Source organism: Vicugna pacos, unplaced genomic scaffold, assembly GCF_048564905.1.
Source record: "Vicugna pacos unplaced genomic scaffold, VicPac4 scaffold_20, whole genome shotgun sequence".
NCBI lineage: Eukaryota > Metazoa > Chordata > Mammalia > Artiodactyla > Camelidae > Vicugna > Vicugna pacos.
Genome location: NW_027328741.1, coordinates 63,840,393 through 63,865,719, shown reverse-complemented (window position 1 = coordinate 63,865,719; position 25,327 = coordinate 63,840,393). Strand labels below are relative to the sequence as shown.

The following is a 25,327-nucleotide window of genomic DNA, read 5'->3' as shown; positions in this document are numbered from 1 at the left end:
CTGTGAGTTTGTCTCTGTTTTGTAAATAAGTTCATTTGTGTCATTTTTTTCAGCTTTAATCTTAATTCAGCTACTTTTAGCAGGTAAAACAATTACACATAAGAAATTGGAGGCATTTGGTTTGGGGATATATATCACTTTAAACAAATTCAACTTCACATAAGCACAATATTGTTTGTTTACACTGAAAAATGAATCTTTGAGGTTAAGCAGCATTATTCTGGGTAGAAAGCCTTTCTGTACATAGCAGGCTTCCCTGTTAGGTTCATTTCCTTTGTGTTTCTTGCATACAGCTTTTCAGGAATCCATCTACATACTATGTGAAGTGAGTCGTTCTTCTCTAAGTCTTGGGGGAGAAACGAAGTTGTATGACCAGTGAATATTTACCATGCGTAGAATCCTCTGAATCCACCATTATTCAGACTTGTATTATGGGGTTTTATTCAGTTTGAGATACTAGTGTAACAAATTTGTTTTTCATAAAGGATGTAGCAAATGCATGGTTTCCTGAGGGACCAAAGTGGAAATGGGAATGAATAAACATAATTTCAGCAGCATCTTGGCAGCGTCTATGTGGGAGGAGACCCAAGAAAATGAAAACAAATGTCTTCTTGACATGACATCAGCTTTGTACATAACAGGCAATTTATTATAATGGCAGTGATTATGGTTTCATGTGAAGCATGAGTACCCATGGTGATCTACAAAGAGGAAATCAGGCGTGGAATAAGGAGAGCTCCTTCGAAGATGCCTTAAGTAGATAGATCCATGAGAAAATGCAGTGTGCTTGGTAAGAGGGGAAGATAAATGTGGACATTGGGCTGATTTGTTGTTTCTCTGTAGCAATGCAATAATTAATATCCTGGGTCTTTGAAGTTGATTTTCAATAGAGAACACCAAATTATTTCTAATGGGAGTTTCACGTCTCATTGGTTACTTAGTTACTGTTACTGGAATGATTTTATGACATGAAGTTTAGCCTCCTGATTAATAATACAGCACTCATTATCAAGATAGCTTATTTCATGGCAGGTATAGTTAAAATTCTTGTTTTACAAAGGCTTTTTAGACTCTTACCTCTTATACTCCGAGAGTAAGTACATTTTTGAAAAAAAATCTATAATTACTTGCTGCAGTGATTTGACCCCAGTCTTCCCTGTGCCTTTGTGAGAAGTGCAGCAGGTAACTAAACACCATCCATCTGTCAAACCCAGAGCAACTGTTAAAAAATATCCAGCCCATTTTTTCTCCTGATTTGGAATTTGGTTGCACAACAGCTGTTAGCAGAGATACAGGTGAAACTTATGTAAATACTGCCATATTCCTTTAAAAATGGAATAAATCACTTTCCACATGCTGTGTGTGAATTAGCATATTTATTCTTTCATACCTGCCAAATACACCTTCACCTTGTACAGGTACATAAAATAGGGACCAGAGGAGCATAAAGCCTCTAGCTTATTGCCTAGAGACAATATTTTTTGAGAAAGAAGTGTTTATGAATTTTTTCCCCAGATATATAAAAGCAATGCCAAAAACATTTTCATCCAGTTTGACTCGAGGACTTCATTTGGCATAAGATGCTGAATTTAGATGTGGGAGATATTTCTGAAGGAATCAGATCTGATGTCTTTTTAGTGGCTGTGAGAAATACAACTTGGACGTGCTAGAGCATATCCTCATCGGTAGTTTACTCCTCTAACGAGGCCATGACACAGAAAGAAGTCAGAAAAAGAAGAGGAGTTAGCTTATAAGGGCAGTTACATGATTTCCTACCCAACAGAGTTTTATAACATGTGAAGAACCTAACTCTAACCACCATGCAATGCTTATGTGCATTCTGAATACATCTAAATGCAGGTGGTTCATAGATATTTATGTATTTAGTGGATTTTTTCCCCACATGCTGAAAGTTGAGTATTCTGTGCAGATTATGAGCCTCTTAGGGCAGAAATTCTGTCTGATATTCGTCTGTTATGTTTCATATTTCAACTGACTATATCCTCGAAATTGTGTTCTGTAGAATCCCAACTTGGTAAGTCAGTCTAGGCAAATGTCTTCTTTATTTTTCTTAATGTAGGACAAAATTTAAAAATAAATTTCAGACATAGAAAATAAACTTATGGTTACCAAGGTGGGAAAAGGAGGGGGGTAGGGATAAATTAGGGATTTGGAATTTGCAGATACTAACTACTATATATAAAGTAGATAAACAGTAAGGTCCTACTGTGTAGCACAGGGAACTATATTCAGTACCTTGTAATGACCTATAATGAAAAAGGAGTATTAAAAGGAATATATATATATAATGTATAAATGAATCACTACACTGTACATCAGAAATTAACACAAAATTATAAACTGACTATACTTCAATAAAAAAGAAACATTTCATTATTGTGAATGACATTAATTAAAAATATAAGCGCTTTATGTTTGTTTATTTCTTTCACATATATTATCTTATTTGATCCTCTTAAACCTATATTTATTGACACCTCTTACCTTATTATTACTGTTATATTATTATCCTATAATAATAATATGCATCATGATTATATTATACCCATTTTGCAGATGAGAATCATAGCATACATAAAATTCATAATGTTAAATATGATTATAAAATAAATAACAAGATATAAAAAATAAACAGATTACAGGTCAGAATCTTGAGAAAAGAACTGCATTAAAATTAAAATCTTAATTTTATTACTAATTATTTGTAAAAGTTAATGTAAATGGTTCTGGGCATAAGTTTCAGGAGAATAATTTCTTCACCAGCTGGTAAATGCCTATAATTCTCAGGATTTCTGGAAACACAGCATCTAATTGACACAAGTTTGTGACATGCTTTTTGAACTCTTCTTCTAAAATTGTTTTTATTTATTTGAGAGTCAGAATATTTAAAGGATGAAATGTTTTTACTAGCTTCATTGAGATAAAATTCACTCTTTAAAGTGTGCAATGTGATAGTTTTTAGTATGTTTACAGAGTTGTGCAAGCATCATCACAGTCTAATTTCAAACATTTTCATCAGCCCCTAAAGAAACACTCTACTATGAGCAGTCATTCCCCACTGAGTTATTTTTAATGGAAGAAAGTCAGCTGAGATAAATGCAGTTACTCTAGGGTGTTGTAAAATCAGGGAGAGAATCACTGATGTATAAAAACCTTGGTTGCAGTGATGGCTCCTTCAGAGTCACTGTCATGGCTTAATTTAGAGTGATGGCTACCAAATGTCTTGCTGAATGTGATGATTTATATGCATTTATAAGTGGCTTTCTTCAATACAGGTTTTAGTATTTGTCGATAGGAGGCAGTCTAAATGGAAGGAAAGGCTAAGAACTTTTAAAGCTGAGTTTGCATCGCCTGATCTTTCTATTCAGGGTGTATATATTTTTTGGTCTGGTTGGGGATTAAGAGACCTGTCATGCAGCTTTGTCAACAAGTGAGCTACTCTCTGTACTTAAATCTTGATTTGGCATGCTTTCACTGTGGCTAATGGAGGCCACTGGGGGTCTAAAGCTGCTCCAGGACCCTTGTATTCATGCAGACATTGTGGTCAGGCTACCCTGTATCCTAGAGTAAAGCAATTAAATGCTTTTCTTCATTAGGTGCAGGATTCCCACTGACGACTCCTTCTCCACTTGAGTTTTTAAAGGAGCTCACACTCTTGGTCTAGAACCTCCCGATTTCCTGATTTTACCAGGTAGTCAAATTGGACCTTCTGTCTTTCCCACTCCCACCACCCACTCCCCAAGGCCCACAGCTGAGTGTGATTACTTTGCTTCCAACCATGGCTGGGTAACTTGATCACAATTCCTGACTTTCCCTTCTGGATTCTGCCACACCAGGTTAGCAGTCAGAGTTACAAGATCTCCCTTCTTCCTTCTTTGTGACTCTCACCTGTATTAGCTATTCTCTTGTTTGGTTTCTTTTTTTGTTTCTGATATAATTTATGAATCATTTGTAATTTTATTTATTTTTTTCCTGAAATCTTTATTACTTCCTGGTGTTTTTCAGTTAGGGGACAAATCCTTTGAAGCCAATAGCCGTATCGAGGTATATTTCTTCGGTTAGCTGTGAACACAGAGAGCTCCGGGGCTTTAAAAAATACCTCAGAATAAAGTGAATGGGCATTTTTAACTATTTATTTCCTGATCTTGTATTAGAAGCTAGATAAAGTGTTCCAAGCTTACCAAGGGACTAAGTATATATTATTTGCTTACTAAGCATTTCTTATTTATTTGAAATGCCTTTTTTTTCTGAGAGGGCAACAACAATAATTGGGGAATATGTTTCCAACATGCAAAATGAGTTGTATCTTTCCATAAGCAAGCTTATAATTGGGCTCCTGCAGCCACGCAACATTGCATATTGTACTTATGAGTCAATTAAAGCACCCTAACAAGTAGTTATGGGTTTATTGTTTAATTCAGTTTTCACCACTCACGCTATTCCACTCAAAATTTGCATATATGTCTTTCAGCATGTAATCATAAGCACATATTTTATTCAAATGGGAGTTTTGAAGAATGAGACCTCCAAATACTGTGCTTTCACACTGTGCTCTGCATCAGGAGAGGAAAAAAAATACAAGGGGGAAAGGAAAACCCTGGGAATATGGCCAAAACTGGCTTTTACTTCTAAATTGACTCATTTGGATAATGACAGGTGAAAATGTCTTTTCTATTGCATATAATTGTCCCTGAAATGGAATTGCTAGGGTGTCCACTGAGAGGATTAGAGCAGTTACCGTGGTTGGTTGGCATTGGCAGAGCTCAGGTGATGGACATCCAAAGGGGAAGGGCCTGGGCTTGGTCCTTGAGTGGACAGGTTAGCTTGGTCAGGATGGCAGGGGGCCCCAGTCTCTGTGCCTGGGAAATGCGATGCTAGGTGGCCTCCTTCCCTGTCCCCACCTATGCTGCTGGGGCTCCTGGCCCTGCCCCGCACCAGTGCTGGCCACCTGGGGGAAGGATTAGAGTGGTCCTTCCCTCTCCTCCATGGACAGGGTAACTAGGCCCAGACAAGCTGGGAAGACTAGTCTACACAGCATCTGAGAGCCTACATTGAATGCACCCCAACCTTGGTCAGCTTTTGGCTCACAAGCCTGGGGTGGCCTGTGGGAGTGCCTCAGGGCTATTGTCACTACGGTGGACAGGTCAGAGCAGGGTCTCCAAGATATGCTTGCTGTGAATGAGAGGTTAGAGGCAGCCTTCTTTTCTAGGACATAGAACTTCCAATTCCTTCTAGCTGTTCTCACGCTCTCTTCAATTTTGTGTATCTCTCTGAAAAGACTGTCCCTTCATGCATTCATGAAGCTGACAGTCGAAGCATTCTAGTTGGATGCGGGGAAAGTGGCATTACATATTGCATGGCTCAGACTGACCCAAATACTGGTCTTTGTCACTGAAATGCACTTCACTTTTGTTTAGCATAGATAGACATTCTTACTCATGTTTCATCTTGAATAAGAAATAAGTCTGCTTATTTTTACTCAGGACATGCAACAGAACATGGGGAGAGTAATTCTGACTTAGAGTGACTGAGGGAAGCCAGGCAGGTTATTGACAAATGAAGGAATTAATAGGAATGGCGAGGGTGGGAGGGGGGTGGGTAGAAGTCCTGCCTGGGTTTAATTCCCAGTACCTCCATAAAAATATATGTATTTTTACACCAAAAATTAACACAGCTTTGTAAACAAACTATACTTCCATAAATAAGTAAGTAAATAAATAAATAGAAAACTTAAAAAACAAAAGAAAACCAACCAGCTGTAGGAGCTGGGAATGGGGAAGTCACGGTAAACCTGATTGTGTCAACTCTGTTTTTCTTATTGGAAGCAGATGAGGTGGGCTAGGTTCTCACTCCAGTGGATGAGGCAGTGCCTGAGAGCTAGGAAGAAGTACTTTTGCCCTGTGCTGTAGGCTGGCCCAAGTCCTAATGCTCAAAATCTGTGAATATCTTACCTTACTTGGCAAAAGGGACCTCGCAGGTGTAATGGATTAAGTTAAGGAGATTGAGGTGGGGGAGGTAAGCACCCGGGATTACCCAGGTGGGTCCAATGTGGGTCCCTTATAAGAGGGAGGCCGGAAGTGCTGTGAAGCCGGAAGTAAGGAGGAGGTGGAGAGGTGGGTAGTGCTTCCCTTGGCTGTGAAGTCGGAGGGAGGCGCTAGGAGTGCAGGAAGTCGGAGGCCTCAGAAGCTGCAACAGGCAAGGTACCTGCACCTCCCTGGAGCCTCTAGAAGAACCAGTCCTGCAGACATTTTGACTGGAGCCTGGTGAACCTGTTTTCAGACTTCTAACACCTGGAATTGAAAGAAAAATGTTTCTTTTCTTTTAAGGTGCTAAATTTTTGCTAATTTGATACAGAGGCAACAGAAAAGCAGTAATACCCTGGAAACCAATTAATATTTACAAACAAACAGACCATCTCGTGGGACTTTCCTGAAACTAAAGGCCAGATGGCGTCTGGCTGTCCTCTACAGCATCTTGGCCCCTCAGCGCTTGACCCTCACCTCTCCCAAATGTGTGTTGTGCAGCAGCCCCTGCCTCCTCCTTCATGGTGGGGCTTCAGAGAGTCCATCTGTTGTATTTAGGGGTGCCTTCATATGCATCCTCTCTTACTAGGAGACACATCCATACACCAGCCCGTCACAGGCTTAGTTCACTAGGGCCTCGGCTTGTGTATGTCAGGCTTCGTATTTTTTAAATGCTTTTTAATTTGTATCCTTGATCCAATCAGCTTTCTCTGCATCCTGTCTGCCATTATGGCTTCAGGGAAAGGGAGGAGACAAATGCCACTTCAGATGGGAGATGGACTTTGTGCAGGGAAAGTATCAGTCAGAAAGAATGAAAAGCTCTCCTCCTGCCAGGGTAGGTGGTGGGTAGAAAAAGAGGGGAGATGAAAGTAGATTAGAAGGAACCCGTGTCATGGTTTTCCCTGACTCAGGGCTGATGTAGGGGTGGAGAGTTTGGCTAAGGAAAAAAGAGGAAAGCTGAAGGTTTTCTACTCTGTGTCCTGTTTGGGACTCTGGGAAGAGATGCCCTCCGGGAATGCCATTCCAGAAGGAGGGCCTTAGTGCCTCCCCAGGTGCTTCCTGAGTTTCCTGTGCTCCAGAGAGAAAGGGGCGTGGCAGCTGCCGGTGCTGGCAGGTCTCACCTGAGAACCTGCCCTGTCTCTCCCAGGGCTCTAGTCCCATGGTCCCCCAGGATCTTCCACACCAGCAGGTACCAGTGTGGGCTGAGACCTCATCAGCTAGAGGACAGTCTCTGACCGGGCTGAGCGTGAGTCATCAGCCTGAGTTGAGACTTCGCTGGTGGCCACTCTTCCTGCAGATGCTAGCAAAGACCCAGAGCACTTCTGAAAAGCCTTATGCAGATCTGAGACCCTTGCTGGCTGCTGCAGGCACCCAGATTTACCCCAAAATAATTAAATAGGAAGGAAACTCATCAAAATGGCCAAAACTGAGATACATTTTAGTTGGCATTTGTACCTTTCCTGATTACCTGCTAGGAAGGGAGTGCCTAAGGAGGGTGACACCTGTTTCTAATGAAGTAATTGGAATGGTGTGCAGCTCTCCCCCCTTAGCCTTGGGCTGAAGGGAGGTGGAGGGGGCTGCCCTGCCCTGCCCTGGCCTCTAGACCTTAGGAGTCCTTCCTCTGGCCTTCTTCCAGCCTGTTCCTTCCCACAGGTGAGGAGCCCCACAGGACCCCATGCTTCCCCATCCATTCACTTATTTAAACTCTGCCCAATTGTCAGGACCCCAGAATCCCCTGCCAAACCAATGGCCCTGAGCTAGCTTTAAGGACTTGCAGGGCCCGGCCCTGTCTTCTGAGTTTGCCTTCAGAGGAAGACTTGCACTGCCTCTCTGTATATCCTAGACCTGTGGGGTGGACAGGAGTGACTGATTCATGAATTGAGCTTTGGGGGACAGACTGTAGCGCCCACTCCTAAGTGCAGGGACGTCCCTCCAGGGGTAGAATCCAGCTGGGAGTGAGATGAGAAGGTGGACGGCAAGAGACCCGGGCCCACAACCCTTACACTGCCCCATTTCAGCCTGAAACTCCAGGTCATCCCAGAGTTTTTACTGGACCCTAATGTTCCCAGTCATGAAGACGGATACATTAAGGCAGAGTAGAACTGATCTATTACACGTTTGTGCATTTCAATTATAACTTCTCTCTCTTTCCACATGTGGTTTGTGGCCTCCTATTTTTTTTAAATATAATAACCAAACTGGTTTATTTGAAATCTGATTACTAAAAAAATTTTCAAAATTCAAGGTATTATACATTTTCTAAGGTTCACTCAGAAGAAAAAGGCTGATGGTTTACAGGGTTTGACCTAAAGGTCCACAGATGTTGTTTTATATTTACAGAGGTTTTAATCTGAAGTGACTTTTGGCAATCATGAAATAAAACATGTGGTTTGTGGTCTCCACACATGTTGGCAACCTGCATTGTATCATTGAACTAGTGACCTTGCTACACAGATGTGGAATGTGTAATTGCAAGTGTTATGAGCCTTATCTAAGGATCTTAGAATGTGCATAGCAAGGGCAGGAAGCTAGCCTGTATCATTGTTTGTTCCTCTGCACAGGCATAAGGTGTGCCAAGCACCTGGCCGGGCTCCATCTGGGCTGGGTGCATCCTACTCATTCTTCATGCGTCTCCATGGTCCAGGAAAGCTCCTGACTGCCTAGTGTCTGAGGCCCCTGGAGTTATGTTCTTGTGGGACCCTAGGTGTAGGGTACTTTTATTTCCAGATTTCTTTCATCTGGGTAGCCCAGACCACTAGTGCAAGGTCTGCCCTGTAGAGCACATTGTCTGCATGTTGATCTAGCAGTTGCTGCCCCCCTCCCCAACTAACCCTCACCTCCCTGCTCCTGGAGGTGCATGTCCCTTGAGCTCTGTATCTGAACTGAAGCAGTTCCCGATTGTAGGACAGCAAGCTAATGGAGCCCTTCTATTTTTCCTAGCATCTCACCCTTATTTCCTGGAAATCATGACCTCTTGAAAGAAATTCTTTTTGCCCTTTTTTGTCAACTATTAGAGTTGAAATCTGTAAGAAGTGACTTCAGGAAAGTGATGCGGGTGTCCTTGGTGAAGGAGATAAACATAAGCAGATCTGGGCTCTATCATTTATTTCATCTTTCCAGATAGAACATTATCATTTCTTATCATAAGGCCAGTAAACCCTGCCCTTTTCACATCATAACTGAAAAGAAGACAAACTTACCATGGCATGTGTGACTATCAGAGTTGAGAGGTGATGGGGCCAGAAAGACTAGCCATTTAGTAGTGGTTAATAATCTGCTGATTTCAGTCATCATTAAAGGCTAAGAAGGCTGCCTAACTATCCCACATAAAAGCTGCTGTATTCAAAAAATTAACTCTGAGACACACTCAGAATTCATACACATCTTTGCTATATTTATTTTGCTAAATTCTCAGATAATTTTACATTTTCTCCCAGGCCATTCCTTTTCATGCTGCTAGAATTGAAAAGAATCAGGTAACAAGGGAAAGCAATTAGTAACTTGTTTTCCTTCTTGGGTGATTTTTGCTCAGGCTGTGTCTTGATTGAGAGGAAGATAATGCTGAACTCAATTCTATATGTTACATACATTGCTAGACACTATGAATAGAAAAATGGGACCCGAGGCATCACAGAGGCTGCTGGAGAGCTCCAGATCACTGGACCCACCTACGTGGTGACTCTCCCTTAATGAGAAGACCCTGCTGTTGCAGGCAGCTACTCTGAGCTTAGGTGAGTTTCAAACAAAGCACGATGAGAATGTTCTGCAGCTCTCTGAGCTGATTTTTACATGGGAGTACAGCTTTACTCTAGTGAAGATGACAACATTTCAGGTTTAGTAAATAAAATATAATCTCTGAATTGCCACTGCTCTTGAACGATTCACCACAGGTAGAAATACATGACAGGCATGGCCAGCAGTAAATGCCTCTTCCTTGCCTGATGGAAAGCACCTTTCTCACTAGTGTGGTACAGCACTTTCAATACATAAAAGCACCAAAAGAGAACTCTTAAGATTATGACTTGTAAGTGATATGCTATGAGCCGGAAGATCTGGAAATCAGAGTTCAACTAAAAAGCAGATGTCTTATGGGTACATTCTCTGTAATGGCTTGTTTTTCCTGTCTGCCTCTTACACATCTTTTCAAGACTGAGGTACCTACTTTGGTAAACCAGGACTTCCCGATTGGTTATCGCCAGTAGGTAAACTGTAGTATTATGCTACTATTTTCTATTTACCTGCCTGTTACTGCCGCTAATGTAGCTTCTCAGAAACTGAATTATTTGTATGTACATGCATATCTGTGTACACACACAGGATGTTTTTATAATTATTCCTAGTTCTTTATATTTTTTGGGACCAAGTGAGTGGATGGAGAAATGGATGAATGAAAAAGTAGGTCAATTTCAGTAAGTATTAGGGCAGAAGATGTAGTTAATAAGGATCAATGTGTATAAGTGGTCTAAAGTCTAGGCCACCAGGGAAGTAAGTGACATTAAGAAGTTCTGTTCTCAATCCCGAGGCATAAGCTATTTTTTCTGCCTTATGTTCATTGTTCTTCTGATCAGTAATGAAACTGAAATGGTTCTAATGGTCTGAAAAGCTTTGATATATACCCCTAAATACTACTTAGGTGTTAAAATTCTCATGAATTCAGTATATTTTAGCAGAGAGGGGCGTGGCACCTGTTTCTGTGGGATATGACCACCTCAGTAAGTGAGGTGTAAATATGGACAGCACTCTGACACAAATCTTCACTCTTTTCCCATTAAACTCTATGAAAGTATTTTGATCTTGCTGCCTCTGAAAAGAATTTCCAGCAGACCCTAGATTTCTGTTTCTGACTTTTCCTGGAGTTGTGATTTTATATGGGAGCTTACATTGTAGCCTCATTTTTATAGACATTAAACACAGTGCACAGAGCTTCACTTGGAAATAAAACACAATATCCCAGGGAGGGCCACACAGTCTTTGGAAGAGGCTGCAGCGACATTATAATTTAAGGGAGGGTCCAGTCACACTTTTTAAGGGTCAAGAGAGTTTGGTGGGATTTGGAAAATTCTTCCTGACCTAAGACGAGTGATGGTGGAATCCTCTTTCCAACCACGTCTTAGGTTTCATTTCCACTAGCCTTCTTCAAAGTAATAGGTAGCTCTCCAGAAACATGTACCAAGTGCTTAGTTCTGTGCTAAGCACTTCATCGGCATCAGTTTATCATCTGATGTAGATGTTATCATTCCCATGGTATGGATGAATGAATTACCTTCAGAGAATTTACATAATTTGCCCAAGGTAACAACAATAAAAATATAAAAGCCATCCTTAGTTCTGTTAGACACCAGCCCCACAATTTGGTGGTACAGTCTACCTGCCACCTCTGATTTAGTCCTCAAAAGAAGTTATCTAACTGATGGAGTTAATACACATTTAATATTGGCCCCAGAACTATATTGTAGGTTAAAAGTAACATTTTAAAAATATCCTTTGCCCATGAGTTGCCCAGTGGAGGGGAACTGTGAATGGGTGTATTCCCACTGACTCTAAATGTCTTCTCATTTCCTTTGTATGTGTATCTGTCTCCTTTCCTCAGCTGGGTTTCTAGTCCTGCCTACCTCTCACTTGTGCTTTCTTCATTTTTTGCCTCCCCTTTAGTACAATTCAATAAATGTATATTCAATGATTCCTTTTATACTCGAATCAGTCCCAAGAAGGAAATCATTTTATTTAACTTGTTCATGTTTTTATTTCTAGTGGTTCTTTTTGCTTGTGAAAAGAAATTAGAATCTTGAACTTGAAGAAATTGAAAACCACAGGGCCTGGCCTAAACTGATGATTGCATGCTCTGTAGCTTGTCAGTTACTACTAACCCTTGAGATAAATGATCCTAGAGATACTGGTCTTCAGAGTAATATGGATCAGACTTCATGCTACAACTTTGAATGTATTCTGTGGCCCTTAGAATCCTCAAGTGTCTCCATTAGACTAGTGTATAAGTCTGTGTAGGAGTGATGGCTCAGATTTGCTCTGCATAGTCCTGTTAATGCAGTGAAAGTTTTGAGGGTGTATCTAATATATGAGTTGACTAAGGGTGATTTTAAGTGTAGTAGGCAATCAGGTGAAGATTCCCTCAGTTTTCTTTTCATCTTTATCCTTCAGATTCTGAGGATGGCCAAGGAAGAAATGTGGTGTGGCGAGCAAGAGTGTGTGTGTACCTGCTAGAACTATCAGCTTGATTTAAAACAAATATAAAGGATAATAATAGCATTTATTTGGCCCTTAGTGGGTGTGAGGCACTGTTACGAGAATTCTCACACTTTGTTGCATATGCCCTTGTTATAGTCATTTTAAAGATGAGGAGACTAAAGCATAAAGAATTTAAATAACTTAGTTCATATAATTCCCAGATGTTTTGAGTTGGAATTTGCATTCATGCCATGTGACAGCAGTATCTGTGATTTCTGTCATGTGCTGAAGCTATTCTTAATTTCTTATGCAAAATAGTTCAATATGGACTTAAATAAACCCAGTACATTCTAATTTATATGGTTTGTAGAACTTCAGAATATCATTGAATGTTTATCATAGCTTTCAAATTTTAAACTTACTCAAATGAAATTATAGAAAGTTAATATTTTATTATCATTGGAAAAAAGCTCTTCATTTGTGTATTCATAGATGTTAAATTTCAAATGGCAGTATTTTTTGAAAGTATTTAAAATTTCTCTTCGTGTTATTTAGTGTATTGTCATCTTGGGAAAAAATAAACTTGGCACAATAAAAGTCCCCTAAATTGACTCCAAATTAGTGTTCTCAATATGAAATTCAAATAACATTTGCTTGTATCCTAGTTAAGAAAATATATTGCTATATTTATCATTAATGGCTATAATATTCCCAACAAAGAAAATGCAGGTGATGTTGGCTTGATATGCAGTAAATTTTATTCCTAGGATGTGGATAAAAATAAAAACAAAAAATTATTCAAAATGAATGAATAGCTCCACCTGCCACAGAGCAGATGTACAAACTGGGAAGTATTGTATGTGCCTCCATTGTGATCTCAGCTAATTCCTAGGTCCTAAATCATTCAGTACGATTGGCTTTCACCAGTTCATAAATAATAAGTAAATGGCTGGCTGGATGGATGGGATTCAGATTGACTTGTTCTCTGTTGTGTTCAGAATAAAGAAAGGAATTCAGAATATAAGAGTAATGGGCAACTGAAAGCCCCTATGTACACTTATCCTGTATTAGAGAGGCTTATGTAAAGAGTTCTTAACAATATTGATCCAAAGCTGTGGTCTCTTTATTCCTTGTATCTTGGTAGATTTTATAGAGCTATAATAAAATGACCCTAAACTTTGGTTTCTTTAAGATGATGATCTCAGCAAATAGCCATTAACATATACCACATCCAGAGGCATCATGCCAGGTGTGGCCAGTCAGTGGGCAGACTGGGTCAGCACCACCTTTGACACTTAAAGACAAAAATATTCCTGGACTTCTCCCCCGGAGATGCTGACATAGTAGGTCTGAATTTACACCATTGAATATATTCTCATAGACGTTTTTGGTTAGGAATTGGCTTAGAAGTGTATTTTTCTACTAGGGCTGATATTTGGCAATGCCTGGAGTCATTTTTGGTTTCCAAAATTGGGAGGGTGTGTGTGTTATTGGCAACTCATGGGTGAAGGCCAGAAATGCTGCTCAATATCTTACAATGCACAAGACTCTTGGACCAACAAAAAGAAACTATTTAATCTAAAATGTCAGTAGTGCCAAGGTTGAAGCGTGCTGGTCTAGAAAATAAAGATACATCCTTAGAGTCCATAATAAGGGTGAGTAAAAGATTCACAAAAATATTATCCATTCATAATTGAATAAAGTAAATTTCATTAGCCCAAAAAATCAAGTAAAATCTCATAAATGTTTTATCTTGAGATTATTAATTACTTCATGGTATGACTAGAGACGTCCTAGTTGAAAATGTATGTGAGAAACGTGGAAGAATTGTCTGCAGTTGGTAGAATATTTGTAGTGGGGATTATCTGGATAGACTAGCTTGTAGTTGAAAAAAAATGATTTAGAATTTCTCACTGACCCTGAAATGTTAGTAAGGAAGAAGGTTACTTGTAGAGAGCAGAAATTCCTTTTTAAATACTGACTGTGAAATTAAAATAGGACCACTTCCATAAGTGCCACTTCAACAACTAAACAAAAAGATCAAATCTAGGAAAATTTTTAATGATTTTTTGATGGTTTTGTCCTTTTTGGTCTTTATATTACTGTTTTACAGATTCTGTTTTTCTAGGTTTATATCTCCTCTAGAGATCAGATGCTCAAAATGGGACATACAGTAAATTACTAAATGTTACTTTGGTTGCTGTCAATGCAGGATTTGTATTAATAATGAAACCAATTGAATTCTCAAAAACCTCCACTGGCAACAATAAACATTTAATTTCCAGAGATGAATAAGGTTAGCTATGTTGAACACCTTTTGCAATCACTGTGATAACCAAATTCTTCAAATGTTGGGAAATTCTGCTATTTTGTCAAAGAACCAGCAGCAGACTGATTTAATTAAAATAATAACAAATGTTTGTCTCTGTTTTTTTAGCTGTCTCATGTGTCTCTGATAACAACCAGTCAGCAGAAATGATGGAATGCCTCAGGCAGACAAATGGCATGCCTCCCCTTGTGCAGGAGTGTACGGTCCCATGTCGTGATGACTGCACCTTCAGTGCTTGGTCCAAGTTTACGCCCTGCTCCACGAATTGTGAAACAACTCGAAGTAGACGGCGCCAGCTCACAGGTAGGGTGTGCCTCTCACTCTTTGTCTTCAGACAAGTGATGCTCTCCTGAACCTATCAAGTTCCAGAAGGGCAGGAAATTGTATCAGGTCTCTCCCTCTCCCCGTCCCTCCCTGCCATTATGCATCCTCTTTGCCTGTGGTTGGTACCTACTACATAGTACATACTCAGTTAAATGCTTGTGAAACAAATGAAAGATGTGAATCATTCTATAGCTCTAAAGTTACTCTCTACACAGCATTATAATCTTTATAGTCATAAATGGCAATATACCCAGCAACTTTCTGGGAGTAGTTAATGGCAAATTATCTGGTGTCGTTTTCATGCCAGGATCTCAGCCAGCTTGGAAGCAGCCCCGGATTTGTAAATAACATTACAGGCAGATCTCATTCATGTCTTCATCTTTTACTATTACCTTTTAAGTAACTGGATATTTTAAAATTTTAGTAGGGGAAGGCAAAAAATTAATTGCATAAATAAATTCCATTTTGGTAATATATATTAATTAATGATTTTATTTACATCCTTGAAATTTAATGGAAATTAAAGCAATGAATAGTTTAATCAAGGTCCTAGAGAAATTGTGCCTATAATATGCAGATAATTGATACAATAATTTATCTTACTTCTTGTCTAAATAAATATGCCAGAACTTCTCTTCATTGTATGTTTTTTTTCGTATAAGCAGAAAACTTAATTCAGGGAGTGAAGAACCCAAGGAAAGATGCCAAAATAACAATTGGGATAATAAAGTTAGGGTTGACATTGAAGAATTAAGCACAGATGACATTTGTTCTCATGAGCAATTCGTGAGCTAATTCTCTTGTTTCAAGACCCCTTTTGTTGGAATGCATTACACACAAGATTGTTTTAAATTTGACTCACTCTAATGGATTGACATAATCCATGAGAGCCTTTAACAGGATTTCTGCACCCACATCAGGATCCCATTTGTAAGTACAGGTGAAACATAATCACAAATGGAAACATCAAATAAAATAAGTTATAGTTTGATCTCTCTTCTATAAAAATTTATTCATATATAATTTTATGCAATATTGCTTATGTTTCTCAGATAAAACAGATTTCTTATAGAGAAACAATATACTGGTATAGAATATATATGACAGGCATAATTCCAACTTCAGGCACAATTTAATGGAGCTTGGTTTACGTGTTCATACATAATGCTTCAAAAGTCATTATCCTAGCAACTCTCTTTGTAACTTTGAGATGAGAGAGAATTTCCTTTAAGAGGAAAGAAAGTTTTTAATTGGTGGTGATACTTTGTACGTGCAAACTGAGAATGAAAAATACTGAAAATCCTAGGATATTTATTCATTTTACAACCAGTGCAGTTTGTGTTATGAATGGTCAAAAATGTAATGGATTGGACTTTTATTTAGCATAACTTTTAATGTAAATGTTGGCAAACGATTATACTTTTTTCTGCAAACTCTATCCCAAGAATTACTCATGCTAAAGACTATTTAGAATTTCTTTTCTAGGTTATTAACTGCTGTGCTTTTGCCTAGCTAATTGATCTTTGCATGTCTTAATATCTGGATGACACCTAAACAACTGGCTGTTTTCATGAGATATAAGAGTTGTTTTAAAAATAGAATCAAATGAATTATCTAGTGCTGTTGATTGAGAGGAAAATGCACAGTGTAAGAGTTGTGAGTTAAGGTTTATGCAAGGTCTTACTGAGGACTCTAGACCTGGAGACAGCCTCTCAGATAGCTCTGAGGAACTGCTCCAAACAGGTATGGGGGAAGGCTAGCTTGCAATTTTGTTTTTGGGGAATACATGCATTAGCATACATCTTGATGAAAACTTACTGCTGGTCACAAAGAACAGGAATGATCAAGCTAAAGATCGTGATGTTTTTCCGTGTGTGGGAAGATGCAAGAAGAGGGGGTAATTACACTTCTTCCTGAAATGCGCCTAATAAGCTAAGAGTGTTTATCTAAAGCACAGAGGATCCTGTTACTGTCTTTAATTTCCTCTGCCTGAAACAGTGAGTTCACTGTCAGTCAGCCACTGCATTGAGTTAACCTTTGTAGATTTGGGCGGAGAGTAAAATGCTCTTTACTCTTCATTGTTTGCAGTGTCATTGGTGGAAAAACAAGCAGTGGAAAATGTGTGCTTCTCAAGCTTTATTTGATGTGATACTAATGCTTGTGTTTTGATTTTCCCCATGTAATTTGGTAGTAAACTTAATAAGCGGTGTCTAACACGAATGATATTGAAAGGCCTGGGCTTAGATTGCAAGGCAGTGTGACTCTCTCTTCTACACAGTCACACACACGGCAACATACAGACATAAATACAGGCCTCCCATTGTACAGGGGGCCATCTAGGCTGTTTGTTTCTTTTTTCCATTTTTGTTAACCAGAGGTTTTAATTGAATATCTGGGTGTTCTGCATTGTACGTAAAGAAGAAAATCACAGTTTTAGATTCAGTGATAATTAAAGCTGTTGTCTATACAGTACTGTAAATAATCAGCCCATCAAATAGGAGGTCTGTCTAGGTTATTCATAATTTTTTTTCAAAAATAATTGGATAACTAATACCCATTAAATATTGTAGTTTTTTGTTTTGTTTTTGTGGAATCAGTTATAAATTTCTCTGATTTAAGGGGAAAAATATCTTTAGAGCTGTAGTAGGGATTGATTTAAAAATTTTTTTAAAGTATTAGCTGGTTCTGAATCCAGAGTTCAATGCTGATTATGACTTGAATGTAATCAAAGCAAACTACTGGTAACTTGTTTCTTATTATGAGAACCATCTCTTCATTAACTGATTTGCTCAAATTCTTCAAACAGCAATGCCATGTGATTAAGAAGGATATTACAAATACAGAGACAGTGTATATATGTGCAGAATATTTGCTCTGCCAGTAACTTTTGGTTACCCTGTACGTGGATGTTTTCTTTATTTCTTTCTACTCTCTTTTCTTTCTTCCTCCTTTTTCCTTCTTTCTTAAAAACTTTCCTCAATTAATCAAGGAACAATTTTTGCTTACCACTTATTGCTCTAGGCATTACAAGGGAATAGATAGACATGACCCTGATTTAAGAGCTTACAGGCTAATGGGAGATAAGAATTTTGCTACAGAAGTCACAGTACAGTGTAGTACCTGCTACAGTAGCTGTTACAGGGTGCTGTGTGAGTCTTTTTTATTGCTTTTGTAACAAATTACCACAAATTTGGTGGCTTAAGACAACACAGATTTATTATCTTAGATTTCTGAAGGTCTGAAGTCAGACATAAGTTTTAATGCCTATAAGCAAAAGATTGGCAGGATAGCATTTTTTTCCTGAAACTCTAGGGGAAAGGGTTTTCTTTTCCACCTTCTAGAGGCTACTTACATTCCTTGGCTCATGGCTCCCTTCCAAGTCCTGAAATTCAGTAACATTGCATCTGTTGGGTTGTTCTTTCCTGGTCATATTCCCTCTGACCCTCTACTGGAGGCCAGGAAATGTTCTCTGAATTTAAGATCCTGTGATTATGTTGGACCCACCTGAATAATCCAGAATAATCTCTTTACCCCAAAATCCATACTCTTAGTCACATCTACAATGTTCTTTTTGCTGTCTAAAGTAGCACTTTCACCTGTTTCAGGGATTAGGATGTAAACATTGCTGGAGAGCCATTACTCTGCCTACCACAGGATACACAAGTACAGAAGAACACCTCTTCTAGGGCTGAGATGAAGAGTGTGTTCAAGGATGACTTTCTGGAGGGACTAATCTCTTATTCTGGACCTAAAGGGCAAGCAGTCATTAGCTAGGCTATGGAGGGAGGATAGAACTGGTAAGTTTCTGGAGTAGAACATACAAAGGCCAGAAGTTAGATGAGTGGCTTCTAGGAGCTAAAAGATGCTAGTTTGTAACCTGCTGGAGGCAGAGTGGTGCAGCACAGGCAGGAGGCAGATACTAATAAGCCCAGATCCTTTGGAGCCTTGATGACCAGGCTGAGGAGTCTAGACTTCATTCCATGAACCGTAGTTCTAAATAGATGGGTGTTGTCATCAGACTTCCAAATTTGTAGGTTGGTCCTGGCTGCAGTGTGGGGAATAGTTGGAAGGGAGGGAGGGGGTTGTGGTGGCAGTGACGTCTTGGAAGGAGCCATTGTAGTGATTTAAGCTGGGGATTTGCAGGTGGGCTAAATATGGGTGGTATCAGTCAGAGTGGATACAATGGGCTGATTCAGGAGATATTTAGGTATTTGAAATTATTTTTGTCATTAAAAGATAGAGATATGTTTCAAGTGTGACACTCCATTTTTTGACCTGGCCATATTGTTAGAACTGGGAAACACAGAAGGAGAGAGAAAAGTTGTGATGTTCAGAAGGGTGGGTTTTGTCACATTGAGTTTGACTGGTCCTTTAGTGTAGTTTTCCAGTCTGGCTCAGAGCTTGAGTAAAAAAATCTGGGCTGAAGGTAATAATTAGGGATCAAAGGCATATAGACGATTACTTAAACTCTGTGTGTGGGTGAAAGTGTAGGATCAGAAAAGAGAATCTAGGGCAGTCCCCTGAGGAAGCCCATCAGTTAAGAGAGGTAGGGTGGGAGATTGCAACAAGCAAATAAAGATGTGCCCAGGGAGATGGTAGGGGTGTGGGGTAGGGGCAAGGGACAAAAAGTTAAGGTATGATGAAACTTGGAAAGGTTATTTCAAGGATGATGATGCAGTCAGTACTCACAGCTATCACTGAATGATCAAGTCTAAAAGATAAGAAAAGATAGTTCAGGGCTTGGTTTGTTTTATTACTTTGGTGAGAGTAAGTAGTTTAAAGGAATAGGTAGACTTAGAATCTAGGGTTACATGTGTTGAGAGAGCAGAAATGGAAGAGATGGAGATAACAGTACCTTATGGGAATTCAGAAAGCACCAGAGACTTGGGCAGGTTAAATGCTGATAAGGAGCCATTCCCCACCCACTGACAGATCTCTCAACCGGTACATTCCCCAGCTGTGGTAGAAGCTGTGCCTCTCAAACTTATTCTCAGTAAGTGTCACTGATAATAGAGGTAAGTGAATAACTCCTCCCAGCAGGACACTGGTGTGGCTGAGCTTTCACAAGGTCATTTCAGGTCCTGCATTTATTGTGACCATAAGCATCACAGAAGACATAGAGCCAAGTGTCCAGGTGACAACTGTAGACTTGTGTGTAATGTAAACCATCTGCCAGTGAAAGTAGTCTATGCATCAGCTTGTATCCAGCATTTCCAAAACAGCCATAAAAACTGAAAATAGACTAATAAAGCCACCTTCTCTCCCTCCCCCCCACACAATCAGAGCCAAGGCTCTAGCTAATGACCTACTAATGAAGAAACAAAGTAAAATTATTAGATATAGGAAATCCTTTAAAAAATCTAGAGGAACTGTGTTAGTAGCTAAGTTGAGTCAAGTTGCAGGCTGTCTTGGAATCCATTGAACATGATTAGCAAGAACTCACAGCTTTGAAAAATGACTTTGCATTGTCATTACTCAAAGTTAGTATTACAGCAAAAAGGTCCATCAAAGTCAGTTGGCAAGGTAAGGTCATATTCTAAAATATTTGAGATAAAAAGGTCTCTCAAAGTGGAAGGCATACCCTTTTTCTCAGATTAAATTATCCAATGTGATTTGAGCATTTATTGCAATCTGTTGTTTCTGGCAGCATTTGTGAGCTGCCCAACAGCAGGAGCCAAAATAAGTTCCACTTTGCCCACCACCCCATGTGACACCCAGCCTGACTCCAGGGCCATTGTCTGGGAGGATACCATTTTGTTCTTTGAATACATAAACTCTTTAAAAAGCTACTTGACTAAACACAGAAGGAGTTAATATTTACAATATTTTGTTGGTTTCCCTGGCGACCATTAATTTCAAGAAAATGGAGACAAGGTAATCAATCTGTTTTTATCAGTAAATCATAGGGAAATTGATAGTAAATAAATCAACCAAGACCTTTTCTAGTTGCTGAGCCACCATAGCAAACATCTTCTAAGTATTTTCTGCCAGTATTCAACATGAAACTTTTTTCCCAAATAAATTTTAATTTCACAGATGCTCTGGGACCTGCTTCCATTGTCCTAGGATTTACTTCCGTGTGGAAAAAAAGAGTGAAAAAACTTTATTACGAACTAATAGTCTAATAGCTTTTAATACAATGTAAGTGACTTTTAACAAAACAGCAGATGTGAAATTAATACATGAATGTCTCTTGTTGGAACAGGCAAAAGCAGGAAGAAGGAGAAATGTCAAGATGCTTACCTGTACCCTCTGGTGGAAACAGAACCATGTCCTTGTGATGTGTTTATATCTCAACCTTATGGTAATTGGTCAGATTTCCTTCTTCCTGAAGGCAGAAGGGAGCCTCACAGAGGACTGCGGGTTCAAGGAGACAGCAAAGAATGTGGAAAAGGCGTGCGCTTCCGAGCAATGACCTACTCTGATAAACATGGAAGGCTGGTTGACCCCGCCCACTGCAACAGCTCTGGTAAGGAGATGGGGAGGTTTGTCCCAGGTCTAGAATTAGTAGCTTTGTTTCTTAGTAATGTTTCCCTTCTCCTCTGGCAAGAACACACTGCCTCTCATACAATATGGGCGTATGAAATGCACATATCCATATCTCACTCTTCTCCGAGAAAGCCAAAGTCCAGTACAAACAAATATATTTTATGCTTTATTGGTGCTCTGGTCATATATTTAGAAGGCATCAGGCCTTGGATTTCTTCTAAAGATGTGGACAGAATACCAAAGAATAAGTTTAATTTTAAATGTTTTACAGTGCAGTATATAAGTACACCCAAATTAATAGACTAGAACTGTAGAAAAGAAATTAGGCAATCTGGAAATGTTTTTGTGATGTTAATCTGGGTGAAGACTGTTTTTGGGGGGAGGGGATGGGGAACCTTGGGATGATTTAAAAGATATTGTTGAACAGAGAAAAGAATGATGGTTAAATATGGTCAGGGTAAACACTGATGGAAGAGGCTGAGATTAATGATTACAATGCGGCTTATGAATTTCCTCCCCTATTTTTTGGTTTTTAATTACCTTTTTAAAAAAACTAAACAAGTTAGGGATTTTACAGAAGGTATGGATAGAGAGAATTGATGTTTGAGTGACAAACTCTTAAAAAAAAAGTAGATTTTTGTCTCTGTCATCAAGGTCTTGTATTCTAATAAACTTTCTCAATAATGCCAGAAATGGCAAATTGAATTCAGTTTTTACACACAAGTCGACTAAATGATAGTTCATCTTTATTCTTTATTGCCAGTGTAACAGCTCGTTTTGCTTAGGATATTTATAGGAATGCAATTTAAGGTTTAATGATTTTTTAATTAGTATGGTTGTTGCTCTGCTTACTCAGTTAGTCTAGAGAATTTTATTCAGTAATTTTACTTTCAGAAACATTAAACACATCGTAAGCAGGTAATGGACCCATTTTACAGAGGCCAAAGTTGGTCAACTCAAATCTTTTTTTCACCTTTAATGTACATATTAGTTTATTTTTAAAATTTTTGTCTTAAAATATATTTGACTTATAGCATTGCATACATTTAAGGTGTATGACATGTTAATTCTGTACATTTGTAGGTTGTAATGTGATTGTGATTATAGTGAAAATTATTACCTGTAACACTGCATAATTACCATTCCCTTTTAGTGGCTGGAATAATTCTAGTCTCTTAGCAAGTTTGATTATAACACAATATTGTTGTCCATATTCACTGTACTGTGCATTAGATCTCTAGGACTTATTTTCTGCTAATTCCAAATTTGTATCATTAAATAACTATCCTATCCCTGTAAATCCCTTCACTCCCATTCCCTGGAAACCCCTCTTACTCTGCTTTTATGAGTTTGGCTTTTTTAGATTCCATGTATGAGTATGATGTAACAGTGATATGAGTTATGACTGAGATAACACAGTATTTGTCTTTCTCTGACTAATGTATCTCACTTCATATAATATCCTGAAGATCTTTCATATGTTCACAAGTGGCAGAATGTCTTTTTCATGGCTAAATAATATTTCATCATGTATATACTCTACATCTTTATCCATTCATCTATTGATGGACACATAGATTGTTTTTGTATCTTGGCTATTGTGAATAATGCAGCAGTAAACATGGGAATGCCTGCATCTCTTTGATATCTTGTTTTCACTTTTGGGGGATGTATACACAGAAGTAGAATTGTTGAATCATATGGTAGTTCTGTTTTTACTTTTTTGAGGAATCTGCGTATTTTACATAGTAGCCGCACCAATTTACATTTGACCAACAGTGTGCAGGGATTGCCTTTCTCTACACCCACATCAATACTTGTTGTCTCTAGTCTTCTTGATGATTACTATACTAACGGGGTCATAAGATAGCCCATGTGGTTTTGACTTGCATTTCCTTGATGATTGGTGGTGTTGAGAATCTTTTCATGCACTACTTGGCCATTTGGATGTTTTCTTCAGAAAGTCTATTTTGGTCCTCTGCTTAGTGTTTAATTGGATTGTTTGTTTTTTGTTATTGAGTTGTATACATTCTTTATATATCTTGGATATTAACCTCTTATCTAATATATGGTTTGCAAAAGTTTCCTCCCATTCTAGAGGTTGCTTATTCACTTTGTTAGTTGTTTCTATTGCTGTGCAAAATCTTAAGTTTGATGTGATTCTATTTGTCAATTTTTACTTTTATCATTTATGTTTTTGGTGTCATAACCAAAAAGTCATCGCCAAGACCATTGGTTTTTTTGTTGTTGTTTGTTTGTTTTGTTTAATAGTCTTCCTTATTTTTTAATTGAAGTATAGTCAGTTTACAGTGTATCAATTTCTGGTGTACACCATAATGTTTCAGTCATACATGCACATACATGTATTTGTTTTCATATTCTTTTTGACCATAAGTTACAAGATATTGAATATAGTCCCCTGTGCTATACAGTATAAATTTGTTGTTTATCTATTTTATATATATTAGTGTCTGCAAATCTTAAACTCCTAATTTATCCCTTCCCACCCTTTTCTCCCCCTGTTAACCGTAAGTTTGTTTTCTATGTCTGTGAGTCTGTTTCTGTTTTGCAAATAAGTTTGTCTCTTTTTTTTTATGATTCCACATAAAAGTAATATCATATGGTATTTTTCTTTCTCTTTTCTGGCTTGTTTCACTTAGAATGACAATCTGCAGGTTTATCCATGTTGCTGCAAATGGCATTATTTTATTATTTTTTTTATGGCTGAGCAGTATTCCATTATATAAATCTATCACAGCTTCTTTATCCAGTTATTGTTGATGGACATTTAGGTTGTTTCTGTGTGTTGGCTATTGTAAATAGTGCTGCTATGAACATTTGGGTGCATGTATCTTTTTGAATTAAGGTTCCCTCTGGATATATGCCCTGGAGTGGGACTGCTGGATAATATGGTAAATCTATTTTTAGTCTTTTGAGGAATCTCCATACTGTTTTCCATAATGGCTGCACCAAACTACATTCCCACAAACAGTGTAGGAGGGCTCCATTTTCTCCACAGCCTCTCCAGCATTCATCATTTGTGGACTTTTGAATGATGGCCATTCTGACTGGTGTGAGGTAGTCTCATTGTAGTTTTGACTTGCATTTCTCCAATAATTAGTTATATTGAGCATTTTTTCATGTGCCTATTGGCCATTTGTTTGTCTTCCTTGGAGAATTGCATGTTTAGATCTTCTGCCCATTTTTTGTATTGGGTTGTTTGTTTTTAAGTTGTATGAGCTGCTTATATATTCTGGAAATTAAGCTCTAGACAAGTCTCATCTTCTGCAAATATTTTCTCCCATTCCATATGTTGTCTTTTTGTTTTACTTATGGTTTCCTTTGCTCTGCAAAAGCTCATAAGTTTAATTAGGTCCTATTTGTTTGTTTTTGCTTTTGTTTCTATTGCCTGGGTAGACTGCCCTAGGACAACATTGCTAAGATTAATGTCAGCTAATGTTTTGGCCTATGTTTTCTTCTAAGAGGTTTATAGTGTCTTGTCTTATGTTTAAGTCTTTAAGCCATTTTGAGTTTGTGTGTGTGTGTGTGTGTATGGGGTGAGGGAGTATTCTAACTTCATTAATTTCCACACAGCTGTCCAGTTTTCCCAGCACCGTTTGGTCAAGAGACTGTCTTTACTCCATTGTATGTTCATGCCTCCTTTGTATTAAAAAAAAAACTGACCAAAAGTCTGTGAGTTTATTTCTGGGCTATTCTATTCCATTGATCCGTATGTCTGTTTTTGTACCAATACTATTCTGTTCTGATTACTGTAGCTCTGTAGTATTGTCTGAAGTGTGGGGGGATTATTCCTCCAGCTTCATTCTTTTTCTTCAGTATTGCTTTGGCAATTCTGGGTCTTTTGTGATTTCATTTAAATTTTAGCATGATTTGTTCTAGTTCTTGAAAAATATCCTGAGTAACTTGATAGGGATCACATTAAATCTGTAGATTCCTT

At 38.5% G+C, this 25,327-nt stretch overlaps 1 protein-coding gene across 1 annotated transcript in view; it reads left to right on the top strand.

The window, feature by feature from the left end:
- LOC140693686 (thrombospondin type-1 domain-containing protein 7B-like) overlaps window positions 1-22,154 on the top strand; it is a 160,598-nt gene extending 138,444 nt beyond the window's left edge. Inside the window, 3 exon segments of the mRNA XM_072957394.1 lie at window positions 14,665-14,859; window positions 21,086-21,365; window positions 22,133-22,154. Coding sequence (XP_072813495.1) covers window positions 14,665-14,859; window positions 21,086-21,365; window positions 22,133-22,154 — 497 coding nt within the window.
- The last annotated feature ends 3,173 nt before the right edge of the window (window positions 22,155-25,327 follow it).